Raw genomic sequence first — 15,000 nt, forward strand, 5'->3', positions numbered from 1 at the left:
AATCCATGTCAGCGTTCGGTGGGTTATGGAAACAAGAAAATACCCAGGATGCACACCCCCGGAAACGGAGTACGGCTGCCTACATGGCGGGGTAAAAACGGTCAAACACGTAAAAGCCCACTCGTGTACATACGAGTGAACGTGGGAGTTGCAGCCCTCGAACGCAGAAGAAGAAGAAGAAGAAGAAGAAGTTTCTTCGTGTATTTTTTCTCTTCCATTCTTTCTCCTCTTCATTTGCTTTCTTTGTCTATCTTCATTCTTCTCCTTCTTTTTCTTTTTTCTTTCTTTCTTTCTTTTTTTTTTTATCCCCCTCTATTTCTTCATGTCTTGCCCCCTTTTTTTGATATTTTATTTTTCGTTATCATTTCTTTGTCGCTTTTTTGTTGTTTTTTCTTTGTCTTTCATTTCTTATACGATTTTGTCTTTCAACTTGCTTTTTTCTTTTGTGTAGTGACCTTTCCTTTTTTTTTTCCAATCCGATCGTTTATTCAATTGTTTTTTGTGGGTTTTTTGTGGGGTTTTTTTTTGTGCTAACTTTTGTTCTTATTCTTTCTATTTTGTTGCTGTTTTGTTTCTTCATGTTCCTTTCTTTCTTCCTTCCTTTCTTTTGGGGGTTTTTTAATTTTTTTTTTTGGTCTGTCTTTTCAATCCTGAGCTCACGGAGACGTGTGTGTGTGTGTGTGTGTGTGTGTGTGTGTGTGTGTGTGTGTGTGTGTGTGTGTGTGTGTGTGTGTGTGTGTGTGTGTGCTGAATTCCTTGCGCTTTTGTCCCCACCTCTCTCACCCATCGTACACACACACACACACACACACACACACACACACACACACACACACACACACATCTATCTATCTTTCTATCTATGTGTTATATATATATATATATATATATATATATATATATATATATATATATATATATATATCCCCTTTCTACCCCATTCCCATGTTCTCTCCCTGTTTTATTCATCTACATCTGCCTCTCTTCTCTCTCTCTCTGTCTCTCCTCTCTCTCGTTCTTTTCCTTTCTCTGTCTCCTTTTGCCCGTTTCTAAGTATGTCTCTAAGGTCTGTTTCTCAGACTCTCAGTTTGTCTGTGTCTCTCTCTGTGTGTCTCTGACAATCCAATCGCCAGCAAGTTCCTTTGTGGCTGTGCTGTTTATTCTTTCTTTCTTTTCTTTCTTTCTTCTTTTTTCCCCCTTGGGTCTCAATTCGGGGCACGTGCAGAGGGGCAGTTTGTGTGTGGGCGTGTAACAGGGGTAAGGGAGGGATGAAGGAAGGGGGGGAGGGGTGTTGGAGGGGTGAAGGATGAGGGGAGGTTAAGTGGGGGAGGGGGTTTGGGGCAGTGGTGGGTGTTGAGGTGTTCTGTGTGTGTGTGTGTGTGTGTGTGTGTGTGTGTGTGTGTGTGTGTTCGTTCTTTAGTTTAACGTCTTTTCACTGTAAGTGTGTGTGTGTGTGTGTGTGTGTGTGTGTCTGTATGTATGTATGTCTCTGTTTCGATCTCGCTTGTGCTAAGCATTCCATATTTCTTCTTCCCTCTTCTAATTTTCTTGTATTCTATTCGGTTTTGTCCTTTTGCCCTTAAAAGAAAAACAACAAATTTTTATTATTATTGAATCTAATTTCTTTCATTAAAAAAAAAAAATCATGTCACATTTTTGTATTCAAGTTGATTTATTTCATTCTTTTTTTTTAAATTTCATTTCACCTCCCCCCCCCCCTCTCTCCCGACCCTTTGTCCACCCCCCCTCCTCCCCCCCCCCCCCCGATCTTTTTTTTTCTTTCTTCTTTTATGTTTCGTTTGATGTTTTATTCCATGTCAGTTCATAATGTTATTTTTTCGTGTGTGTGTGTGTGTGTGTGTGTGTGTGTGTGTGTGTGCGCGCGCGCGCATACGTGTGTGTGTGCGCGTGCGTACGTATGTGTGTGTGTGTGTGCGAGTGCGTGTGTGTGTGTGCGTGCGTACGTATGTGTGTGTGTGTGTGCGTGTGTGTGTGTCTCAGTGTGTGTGTGTGTTTGTGCGTGCGTACGTACGTGTGTGTGTGTGTGTGTGTGTGTGTGTGTGTGTGTGTGCGCGTCGCCCTTGCATAATCATGCAGAACAAGATGCACAACAAAATGTCAAGCAAGCAACAAACAACAAGGATAAGAAGAAAAAAACAACAACCGGAAAACAAACAAACAATCCCCCCCCCCTCCCCGGACACCCCCCCCCCCCAAAAAAAAAGAAGAAACACACCACCACCACCACCAAACAAACAAACAAAAAACAAAAAACAAAACAAAACAAAACCTGGCAGTTGGACATGCTGACAGAGCTTGTAAACCCTGTAAACAGTTTACACTGTCCCTGAAAACAGGCGCACGTCAAACCAGCTGCCAACTGCACTGGCTTTGCACACACCTAGTTTCTAACTCTCCCCATACGAACGGCGAAAGAGACGACGTTAACAGCGTTTCACCCCAGTTACCATCATCAAAATATTGCAAGTGGAAGGCTCTCATACTGAAGAGGTGAATGCTGACAAAGAATACCACAATTCCGAGGACGGAAGCTAAAGGTTGGGTCATTGAGACACCCACTGGACATCCGAGGGGTCTGTGTAGAGGAGAAGAGAGGACCGGCCATACTGAGAGAGCTAAGCGCCCCATGCTTTGGTTGTAGCAGACACGGGGGTTAGAGAGGGTGGGGGAGGGGGGGGGGAGTGTGTGTGTGTGTGTTGGGGGAGGGGGGGGGGGGGGGGGGGGGGGAGCGATATACGTCTTTCTTTCGTTGTCTTGTTTTGTTTTGTACTTTTGTTTTTATTCGTTTCTATTTCTTTTTTCCTTTAAAAAAAAAAAAAAAAAAGATAAATATTATCATTGTTTTCGTCGTATATTTTCTTCTTGTTTTTTTTTTCTTCTTCTCTCTTTGTCAGCTGCGTGTTTATCGATGGCGATTTACTTTATCCCCTGCTTGCCAGCGATATTTGTGTGTGTGTGTGTGTGTGTGTGTGTGTGTGTGTGTGTGTGTGTGTGTGTGTGTGTGTGTGTGTGTGTGTGTGTGTGTGTTTGTGGCAGAGAGTGCATGGAAACAATATTTACTTCTTCAGGGTCGCGTTGGCTAAATACCCGTTATTCTGTTGGACTGAATTTTTTTTATTTTTTACAACGCATCGCTCATGAGCGATTTTTTTTTTTTTTTTTTTATAGAATATTTTGTTTTTTGTTTAATTGACTGTCTGTTTGTCTTTAAGTTTGTCTGTCTGTCTATCTATCTATCTATCTATCTTTCTTTCTTTCTTTATCTGTCTGTTTGTCTTTAGGTCTATCTATCTATCTATCTATCTATCTATCTATCTATCTATCTATCTATCTATCTATCTATCTATATGTCTTTCTTTATCTGTCTGTCTTTAGGTCTGTATGTATATCTATCTATCTATCTATCTGTCTTTAGGTCTGTATATCTATCTATCTATCTTTCTTTATCTGTCTGTTTGTCTTTAGGTCTTTATCTATCTATCTATCTATCTATCTATCTATCTATCTATCTATCTATCTAATTGTCTGTCTGTCTGTGTGTCTGTCTCTGTCTGTCTGTCTGTAAATCTTCCCTATTCGTTGTATCTGTTTTCATGTTTTCTGTCTGTATTTCCAGGTTTGGTTTCTATGTTGCTTCCTCTTGCTTTGTTTGTGGTCAGTGTGCCAAGTTGTCATGAACCGCTGACATGTCATCTTCGTTCATATAATTATTTGTCTTGATTTTTTTTTTTTTTCATTCTTATTCTTTTTACAGTTATCATTTCTGTTTGTTTTGTTTCAAACAAATGTGGTTGAAGACATGTACGGGTTAGCACTTCTGCGGACACACACACACACACACACACACAAGCACATACACACTCACACTCACGCACTCATACACACACACACACACACACACACACACACACACACACACACACACATAAGAATGTACATACACACATGCACACACACACACACACACACACACACACACACACACACACACACACACACACACACACACACAGACAAATACAGACGCGAGCAAACACACACACGCACGCACACAGAGCACACAGAGGCAGGCTTACAGACGCACCCTCACACACACACACACACACACACACACACACACACACACACACACGTACACACACACACACACACTCATTCACTCACTCACTCTCCCTCCCCCCTTCCCTCCCACACGGCACACACACGCACGCGGTCAAACATACATATATACATACATACCCACACGCTCTTCAAAACGCTAACTTAGCAATTTTTCACCCACATCCCCTCTCTGCACCTACCACCCTCCCTCCCTCCTTTCCACCCTTCTCCAAAACGCCCTCCACCCACCCACCACCCAAGACACACGTCTATGCAAATTATAATCCCTGGCGGAGACACGAAAACTGCCTTGGAAGGAGACAGGGAAGTGACGTCACAGTCACGTGGGACGTGTGGGCGGACATGATTGGTTTAGTAGAGCCTTTCAGCGTCAGACAGTTCTTCTTCGTGGGGATTAATCATTCTGCAAGCTAGCGTTTCGGGTCCACAAACATGCAGGCCACTCACGCACGCACGCACATACACTCAAACACACACACACACACACACACATTCGGGCGGAATGTCGCAATCACGCACGCACGCACGCGTACGTCCATCACACACGTACTGAGACGTTCACACCGGCATGCGCTCGACAGAAAGAGAGATAGAAAGAAACAGGCAGACAAACAGACAGACAGACAGACAGATAGAGAGAGGGAGAGAGAGAGGGCGGAGGGGTTCAGACAGGAATAGAGACAGAAACAGAGAGGAACAGAGACACAGAGAGAGAGAGAGAGAGAGAGAGAGAGAGAGAGAGGGAGGGAGGGAGGGAGGAAGAGGGTGTGAGGGGGAAATCTTGAGAAAACTGGACTGAATTGAACCGAACTTAATTAACCGAGCCGAACTTTAAAAAAATAAATAGGAATACGAATGGAACTTTTTTTTTTTTTTTTGACACTCCCATACAACCAATGGCGAGCCGACTTATCCAAATCAATTAAAAAAAAAAAAAAAAAAAAAAAAATCAAATCATATCTGAGCTGAACTTAGTTCAGCCGAACATGAGAAAAATATGTGAAATAAACAAGTTACTTGCTTTAGAAACCCACCAAAACTGAATTGTAGCAACTTGCTCGAATATGATTGATCGTACTGATGTTGATGTGTTCCAAACGAGGCTTCTTTGAACAGGACTGATCGCGCTGATATTATGTGTGTTCCAGACGAGACTGGTTTGAATCGAATTGATGGCACTGGTGTTGATGTGTTCAAGAACAGACTGGTTTGAAATGAATTGACGTTGTATGTGTTGCATACGAAATTGGTTTGAATTGAATTGATGCTATTGATGTTGCATGATTCCAGACGAGACTGGTTTGAACTGAATTGGTGGTACTGGTGTTGATGTGTTCAAGAAGAGACTGGCCTGAATAGAATAGTTTCGTTTCATTTATTTATTTTATAGTCTGTTCATCTAAGATGATGATATTAGGCTGAAATTGAATAGATCGTATCAATCAGTTGCAAACGAGAGTGGTTTGAAATGAATTGAAGGTATTGATGTTGATGCCTTGCAGACTAGACTGGTTTCAGTTGGATCAGTGGTATTAATGATGGTGTGTTCCAGACGAGGTTGGTTGAATCGAATTGATAGTACTGAAGTTAATGTGTTGCAAACGAGACTGGTCTGAATTTGAATTGATGGTACTGGCGTTGATGTGTTCAAGAACAGACTGGTTTGAATTGAATTGATCGTATTGATATGCTGCAGACGGGAGTGGCTTGAAATGAAGTCATGGTATTGATGCTGATGTACTGCATACTATTGAATTGATGGTACTGATGTTGATGTGTTGCAGACGAGACTCAGCTGATGACGGTCACGGTCTTACTGGACGGGGTGGAGTCAACCATTGAGTTCATCGATCCTCCAGACAGAAACGTGAGCCTTTCATAGTTCGATTCTTCTTTGAAAAGTTCTCTTTTTTATTTCGCTTGGCGTGTCTGTCCGTCCGCTTCTCTGTTTGTTCGTTTGTCTGTCTTCGTCTCTCTCTCCCTGTGTGTGTGTGTGTGTGTGTGTGTGTGTGTGTGTGTGTGTGTGTGTGTGTGTGTGTGTGTGTGTTTCATGTTGTGTTGTGTGCGTGTGTGTAAGTGAATTCGCTCGCGCGTGCATATCGCATTTGTGCGTATGTGTGTGTTTTGCAAATATGTGTAAGAAGAAGAAGAAGAAGAAGAAGAAGAAGAAGAAGGAGGAGGAGGAGGAGGAGGAGGAGGAGGAGGAGAAGGAGGAGAAGGAGGAGGAGGAGGAAGAAGAAGAAGAAGAAGAAGAAGGAGGAGGAGGAGGAGAAGAAGGAGGAGGAGGAGGAGGAGGAGGAGGAGGAGGAGGAGATTTATTGACTGAATTTTTAATGGGTAAAGAATAAAGCGCAGTAAACGCCTGTTTACAATTCTGCCCATTTAACGACACAAAACATAAAAAAATAAGGAAATAAAATGAAATAAGATAAAATAATAAGCACAACGAATAAGAATAATAACTGGAATAATCCATTAAAAATAACAAAGCAATGAAAAGAACAATGGTTACATTAACACCTACGTATGTGCGCGCGCGCGCGCATGCACCCACCCACCCCCACACACATAATAAAACAAGCAAAGACATACGTACACCTTCACGCCCACACACTCAAACACTCACACACGCACTTACTGTTCAATTGCTAGCACGATCACACATACATTCAACTTTTCATTCATCATGGCATGGCAGCTAGTTGACTGGGCACAAGCTAGTATTTGCAAAAAAAAAACAACAAAAAACAAAAAAACACGAGCAGGTTAATCAAAATATCGAATAGAAATATTTTTATGTTAGACACAAAGATAGATATGACAGGAATTTGATGACATGTTTTTGGAAGACTCATCTTGAATATGACAATTTTAGACAATAGCTCTGTCCGATGTACGTTGGGACTGGAAACAAAATAATGATTTTAAATATTGTGGGCATGCGTTATGAACAATCTTACGCATAAGACTCAATGTGTTATACCTAATAAGTAGATGAACAGGTAATATTTGAAGCCAGTTCTTTGAACATATTGTGCGCAGATCCGCCTGGGCTATTTACGTGGCTAATCATCTTAATGGCACGTCTATGTAAAGAGCAAGGAATAAGAAGAAGAAGAAGAAGAAGAAGAAGAAGAAGAGTAAAAACAACAACACACGAATAGAACGCCGACTTCGGAAGCGAAGGCTCAGTTCCCGCAAGGAGATTAGATTTTTACCCCTCTCCTCTCCTCAGCTGAGCGCATTATTTCACAAGGATCTCACGTCAGGACGAAAGCGGATTGTTGACAGGCCTTCGTCAGTCTCGGGAGACTACGGAAGTTGTTTTCTCTTTGGGGTGGTGGTCACTGGAATCAGCAGCGTCGGGTGTGGCTGGACAGGTCAAAATACCGAAGTGACAGTCCCTACCGCACTGCACACACGTCTTGGGGTTCTGCGTTCATACTGCCGCACACGACAGTCGCGCGGACGTGGAAGGAAAAAAAAAAAAAAAAGGAGGAAAAAAAACAAAAAAAAAAACACACGAAATAACAACAACATTATTTGTGGGGTTTTTTTCTGTATAAAAACAATGTTGTGTTGTTGTTTTCCTGCTTTATAGTTTAAATAACGTTTAATAACAAGTAATATTATTAATAATTACAAATACAGTTTTTGTATGTCCGCCTGTATGTATGTAATGTATGTATGCATTCATTAAATGTTAAACTTGAATAAAAATGTTTATTTAAAAAAACAAACAAACAACAACAACAAAAAACAAAAAAACGTGCGGACGCGAGACACCTCTCTTTATTATCACTTACAGCGCTGAAGGGTGTTCATACTGACACAGACACGTACGTACGAGGAAGGGGGAAAAAAAAAAAGAAGAAAAAAAAAGAAGAAGAAAAAAAAAGGATATTGTGCGTGACTGCCACCATTTTTTTTTTTTTTTTTTTTTTTTTTTTACGTGCGTACGGACGGAAGAGGAACCGTGCGGGCGGTGATCTACCCTTCTTTCCTTTCTATTACTGGCAGAGATGTTTCTCTTTCAGCAGTTCACGCACTGATAAATGATGATTCTCCCCATCCACCTTTAAGCGATTTGTTTATTGGGTGTACTGAAAATGGGCGAGGTGCTCAACGCCTCATGTTTCTTTTCTTCAACCCCCACCACCACCCCCGCCCCCCCACCAAATCAGTTTATGTCGCCTCATCTGCGCCATGCTTACAAGAAATGTGCATCGTCGGGCAGAAAGCGTGTGGATAAGTGTGAACGCCTTTTCCCCACGTCCGTACGTTTTCTTCACGTCCGCACGACAGTCTTGCGTGGCAGTGCAGTATGAACGTTGCCTAACGCTGCTGTCTGGCTGTTTCTCTTGCTGTGGGACTCTCTCCCCAGTCACTTAATTTGCCTCGGACCGTTGGTCAAGCGTCAAACCACGTTGGGCAAGCGTCAAACCACGTTGGGCAAGCGTCAAATCACGTTGGGCAAGCGTCAGAGCACGTTAAGCAAGCGTCAAAGCACGTTGGGCAAGCGTCAGAGCACGTTAAGCAAGCGTCAAAGCGTCAAATCACGTTGGGCAAGCGTCAGAGCACGTTAAGCAAGCGTCAAATCACATTGGGCAAGCGTCAAGTTATGTTGCGCAAGCGTCAGAGCACGTTAAGCAAGCGTCAAATCACATTGGGCAAGCGTCAAATTATTTTGCGCAAGCGTCAGAGCACGTTAAGCAAGCGTCAAATCACATTGGGCAAGCGTCAAATTATTTTGCGCAAGCGTCAGAGCACGTTAAGCAAGCGTCAAAACACGTTGCTAATAGCTCTGCCGACCAGAAAAAGGGGGCCGTTCCATGGCTGATCTATTCAAACGCTGATTGGCCTTTCTGCAACGTCTACATTCAAACCGATCGTTCTGAGGCAACACCTTTCTCCGGCGTTCAGGTAGACGTTCAAGCTCGGATCTCTCTTGCTTATATTCATAATTGTCAAAATCGTGATGGAGAAAAAACACATTGGCAGGTAAACAATTTGTACTTGCAGGCATGAGAAAAAATAAAGCGGCTCGAAATTTTGCCGTGACGTGTTGAGAGAGAGAGAGAGAGAGAAGCCTCAGATTTTACACTCGCAGACACGAAATCTGAAGTAACTGAATCATAACTGCGTATGCAACGCAGCGCAAGATCTATAAGAACAGATGGAGAAGAAGAAGACTCTGGGACGAATCAAGGCATAGACATTCTGCCCCTCCCATACAGTACCCCATGCTGCTGTAATGTCAGCAAAACATATAATACATATTATACAGTATCTGCTGCACCAGCCAGTTGGTGCTGTACGATCACAAGAAAGGTCACAACGAGAAACTGCATGGATGTCAATATTTAAGACAAGGTGCAAAGAAGAAGAACAACAAGTGGATGAATAGCTGACTTAGGCTACATTCACACAAAACCCAGCCAGCTGCTGACTGCAGCTGACAGCAACTTCGGCCGAGGATTGTGGGCACGTCATTTTGCGCTTTCCCGTCATGTATGCCGGCGGTTCTTCTTCTTCTTCTTTCCGTTACACGACCAACATCGACTTGCCGATGACTCTGTCGTGGTTCATGCATGCTGGGTATTTTCGTATCTCCATAACCCACCGAACACTGCCATGGATTACAGGATCTTTAACGTGCGTATTTGATTTTCTGCGTGCGTATACACACGAAGGGGGATCAGGCACTAGCAGGTCTGCACATATGTTGATCTGGGAGATCGGAAAAATCTCCACCCTTTACCCACCAGGCGCTGTTACCGAGATTCGAACCCGGGACCCTCAGATTGAAAGTCTAACGCTTTAACCACTCGGCTATTGCGCCCGTCATACATGACGGGAAAGCGCAAAATGACGTGCCCACAATCCTCGGCCGAAGTTGCTGTCAGCTGCAGTCAGCAACTGGCTGGGCTTAGTGTTCACACTGGCCACCAGCCGTCTCCAACCGTTTCCAACCAGCTTTTTGATTTGAGTTGTGTTTCGTGTGGACAGATGAGACGGATGGCTGGTCCAAGGGACGGAACTCTTCAATAATATTCGTTTCTTTTGTCTGGAGAGTATCGGATTGTTCCTTGCTGACAGCAACTGGCTGTGTGCATGTTGCTGTGTCAGGATGACGTCAACTGTTTGTCAGCAATTGGCTGGGCTTAATGTGAACGTAGCCCTGTAGGTCTGTATTTCCGCAAGAACGTGGATTTTTACCCCCACACCACTAAATCCCCAATTTACTAGACTTTGTATGTTGGTATGGAGACTAGTCGTTCAAGTAAGACATTAAATCGAAGTCAAGTGTTCAGCATGCCCAGAACGTACTTAAAAATATACCATGGCCATAATAGTAATTCTGCCCGTCACAATTTTGAAGAAGAGGAACTCACTTTGGTAGGCCAACCAATCCATATTTGCAGACGGAAGAATTTAAAAAAAAATAAAAAAAAGAATGAAAAGAAATGAAAAGGGTGGTGCCAGATCATGCGGCAGCACGTTGTCCCCAGGGAGATAGAGCAGGTCTAGATTTCCGCCTATCCCCCCCCCCCCCACCCCTTCCACACTCACACATCCACACTCAAACACATGCACATGAATCTGTTATGACTGAAGAATATCTGCATATGCATCGCAGCACACGTGAGAACAAAAGGTCCAAGAAAGAGAGAGAGAGAGAAGGCTGAAGGGACGGATCAAGGCACAGACATTCATATCGCCCCACCCAGACACCCCTGGTTGCTGTAATGTTAGCAAAACACACAGAATACCCGCACCTGCTGCTGCTGCTGCTGCTATAACATCACAAGAAAGGTCACAAAGAGATATTGCATTGATGTCTATATTGAAGGCGAGATGATGGTGTGAACGGGAACGGGGTTGGGGAAGTGTGTTGGGGGCCCGGGGGGTAGGGGGAGGGGTGTCGATGGGGAGTGTGAGGGGACACCAATCTGCATTGATTTGTACCTGGTATTCCGGAAGCTGCGGGGAATTTGGAAGTGCTTTGCCACAGAGGCATCATGTCTTCTGCTTTCTGTCCCAGCACTAGAGAGAGAGAGATTCGGATTCGGATGGTTTATTCAAAAAAGGCCTTAGCCCCTTATGAAGGGGTGGTGTGTAAACTTATTCCGAAAACATTATGACATACAGTATATGATACAATAAAACAAAACAATACCTAGACTGATAATCAGGAACAACTAAATGACCGGATTTTGAATGCTTTGTGTAGATACGTTGCAAACTGTCTGACTTCTTCACGACGTGACGTCATAATCAAAACTAGTTTAACTCACTCAGTACGGCCAGTCCTCTCTTCTCCTCTACACAGACCCCTCGGATGTCCAGTGGGTGTCTCAATGACCCAACCTTTAGCTTCCGTCGTCAGAATTGTGGTATTCTTTGTGCAACATTCACGTCTTCAGTATAAGAGCCTTCCGCTTGCAATATTTTGATGGTGGTAATTGGGGTGAAACGCTGTTAACGTCGTCTTTTTCGCCGTTCGTATGGAGAGAGTTAAACATAGAAGGCTGAGAGTAATATTTCTGGGGTATGAAATTATACCTTAGTTCACATAACTTTGGACAACAAAACATGAAATGTAATTCGTTTTCTTCTGCATTTGTGCACAATGGACAAATAAGATCATGATCACTATGCTGTGTGTATCGAAAATGATGAATTGCAATATCTGAAAACCCAAACCTAAATCTTGTCATGACATATTTTAAATGTTTTGGCAAATTTTTGGATAAATACGTTGGGACACAATGTAAAGAGTTGATCTGATAATACACATGAAATCTATCACTTTCTTGCACATGAGCATTCCATTCTTGCCATCTACAATCAATTAGTCTGGTGCGGAGACTACGAGAGAGAGAGAGAGAGAGAGAGAGAGAGAGAGAGAGAGAGAGAGAGCGCGCACACACACACACACACACACACACACACATATGATTGAACTGTACGTGTATGTTGTCTATATTTAATCTGGATATCATTAACATCAGCTAGGATATTTCAATTATAATCGAGTGAACCTCCGCCCCCCCCCCTCCCCGCCCCCCTCCGGGGAAAACATATAAACAAACATGGGGAAAAAAATCACCAAATTGCTGTGATCTTTGGTGAAGATTGTTGTGACCTTTGGAGAAGATTACTTCAGATAAAAAGAGTGGTTTGTGGAACATATACATGTGCCATGTTTCCTACACAGTCATTCCAATGGTGCATGGAAAAGAACGAACTTCAAAGAAAAGTATCTTGACCTTGTTATCCTGAATCCAAATCGATTGTGTGACAGGGAGGGAGGGAGAAGAACAAATTAAAAGAAAAAAAAAGACGTCAAATGAATTCCTACATCTTGCGAAATACTCTGAACACGCACACAAAAAGCATTCTTGAACAAGGAATTTCATCGACAGAAGAGTATACTTGAATTTTGCAATTTCGACATCAAAGTGGACGAGAAAAAAATGCCAAAACATAAGATGAGTCTTCATTAGTCCAAAATATTGTTTCTATGAATAATAATTGCCCACTCTGGCATGTGTTGTTCATCCCTCTCGCTTTCTCTTCCACTTCCTGCTCTCTCCCTCTCCCTCTCTCTGTCTCTCTCTTCTTTCTTTCGGCCTCAGTGTGTGTGTGTGTGTGTGTGTGTGTGTGTGTGTGTGTGTTTCTCTCTCCCTCTCTCTCTCTCTGTGACTGTATTAATGTATCCTGAATAGATCAATATTTTGTTTGTATATTGGGATTTTGTCCTTTTTTCCGCCACCCTTCCCCCACCCCCTTCCCCACGCCCCTTTTCGATAAAGCCTTGATATTAAAAAAATAATACACATAAAAAAAAAAAAAAAAATCGAATGAAATGTCAAAGATATCCAGCTTTAGAAAGAAAAACAAACTATTAATCAGACATAAATCGCAGATGAAAACCTCGTTACTTTTGACTGATTTTTCATGAAGGGGTAATAGATTGAACATTATGAAAATATCAGTGGCTCTGGACAGAAAACAAATATTCTGAATATTGAAAAGAAAAAGCCTTGCTTGAAGTGGAGAAGCGGATCAATTAAGATGAAATACAAAATTGTATGCATTTTGAGTTTCGAGACTGTTACCCGTCTTAGTTGCAATACCAACAATCTAACTTACAAATCCGATAAACCAATCATTATTAAAGTCATCTTGATGCAATCTAATCCTCGAAAAAAAAGAAAAAAGAAAAAAAAAGCCCCAACCAAAACACCAACAAAAAAGCAGCAACAACAAAAACCAACAATAACCAAAAAAGGTTTTCACAACTGATTCTGTTATTCAAAATATCCCTGAAATTGCGATTACTAAATTATTCAACGAAAATGCGATTACTCAAACAACGTATAGCTCTAAACTGCACCAACCTAATTAAAACAACAACAACAACAAACAAAAACACCCAACCAATAAGATCTAGGTTTAGATCAGTTACACAAGGTATAGCTCTAAGCTGCACCAACCCAATAATAACCCCCAAAAATCCACACCCAACCAATAAGATCTAGGTTTAGATCAGTTACACAAGGTATAGCTCTAAGCTGCACCAACCCAATAATAACCCCCCAAAATCCACACCCAACCAATAAGATCTAGGTTTAGATCAGGTACACAAGGTATAGCTCTAAGCTGCACCAACCCAATAATAACCCCAAAAAATCCACACCCAACCAATAAGATCTAGGTTTAGAACAGTTACACAAGGTATAGCTCTAAGCTGTACCAACCCAATAATAACCCCCAAAAATCCACACCCAACCAATAAGATCTAGGTTTAGATCAGTTACACAAGGTATAGCTCTAAGCTGCACCAACCCAATAATAACCCCCCAAAATCCACACCCAACCAATAAGATCTAGGTTTAGATCAGTTACACAAGGTATAGCTCTAAGCTGCACCAACCCAATAATAACCCCAAAAAATCCACACCCAACCAATAAGATCTAGGTTTAGAACAGTTACACAAGGTATAGCTCTAAGCTGCACCAACCCAATAATAACCCAAAAAATCCACACCCAACCAATAAGATCTAGGTTTAGATCAGTTACACAAGGTATAGCTCTAAGCTGCACCAACCCAATAATAATTAAAAAAAAAAAAAAAAATCCACACCCAACCAATAAGATCTAGATTTAGATCAGTTACACAACGTATAGCTCTAAGCTGCACCAACCCAATAACAAAAAAAAAAAAAAAAAAAAAAAAAAAAAATCCCACACCCAACCAATAAGATCTAGGTTTAGATCAGTTACACAACGTATAGCTCTAAGGTGCACTAACTCAATAAAAAAAAAAAATCAAAAAAAAAATCCACACCCAACCAAGAAGATCTAGGTTTAGATCAGTTACGCTGGTAATTAGCGAGAGAGAGAGAGAGAGAGAGAGAGAACTGTTCGAGGAGAAAGGATCGTTTCTGCGTTTGCTTGAGGCTTTGGTGATCTTCTGATGATATTTTTTCTCCTTTAATTAATTCTTGAGAGGTTAAGAAAGAGAGAAGGGTGACAAGGGGAGAGAGAGGGGGAGTGGGAGAGAAAGGGAGAGAGAGAGAGAGAGGGGGGGGGGGAGAAGGAGAAGGACGAGGAGGAGGGGTATGAAAAGAAAGCCAGAGAGAGAGAGAGAGAGAGAAGGGTGGGAGATTAAGGCTCAGACAGACAGACAGACAGACACACACACACACACACACACACACACACACACACACACACAAAGAGAGAGAGAGAGAGAGAGAGAGAAGGGTGGGATATCAAGGCTGAGACAGAGAGAGAGAGGGAGGAGAGAGACAGACAGACAGACAGATAGAGAGAGAGAGAAGGGT

At 42.3% G+C, this 15,000-nt stretch overlaps 1 protein-coding gene across 3 annotated transcripts in view; it reads left to right on the plus strand.

Annotated features, from left to right (window-relative positions):
• The window catches only part of LOC143286105 (uncharacterized), a 209,020-nt gene that overhangs the window by 97,759 nt on the left and 96,261 nt on the right, over positions 1 to 15,000 (plus strand). For all 3 annotated transcript variants that reach the window (XM_076593695.1, XM_076593694.1, XM_076593693.1), the window contains exon 3: positions 5,928 to 6,010. In XM_076593695.1, coding sequence (XP_076449810.1) covers positions 5,928 to 6,010 — 83 coding nt within the window. The remainder of the gene's footprint in view (positions 1 to 5,927; positions 6,011 to 15,000) is intronic.

The sequence above is a fragment of the Babylonia areolata genome, chromosome 9 (genome assembly GCF_041734735.1).
Source record: "Babylonia areolata isolate BAREFJ2019XMU chromosome 9, ASM4173473v1, whole genome shotgun sequence".
Classification (NCBI taxonomy): domain Eukaryota; kingdom Metazoa; phylum Mollusca; class Gastropoda; order Neogastropoda; family Buccinidae; genus Babylonia; species Babylonia areolata.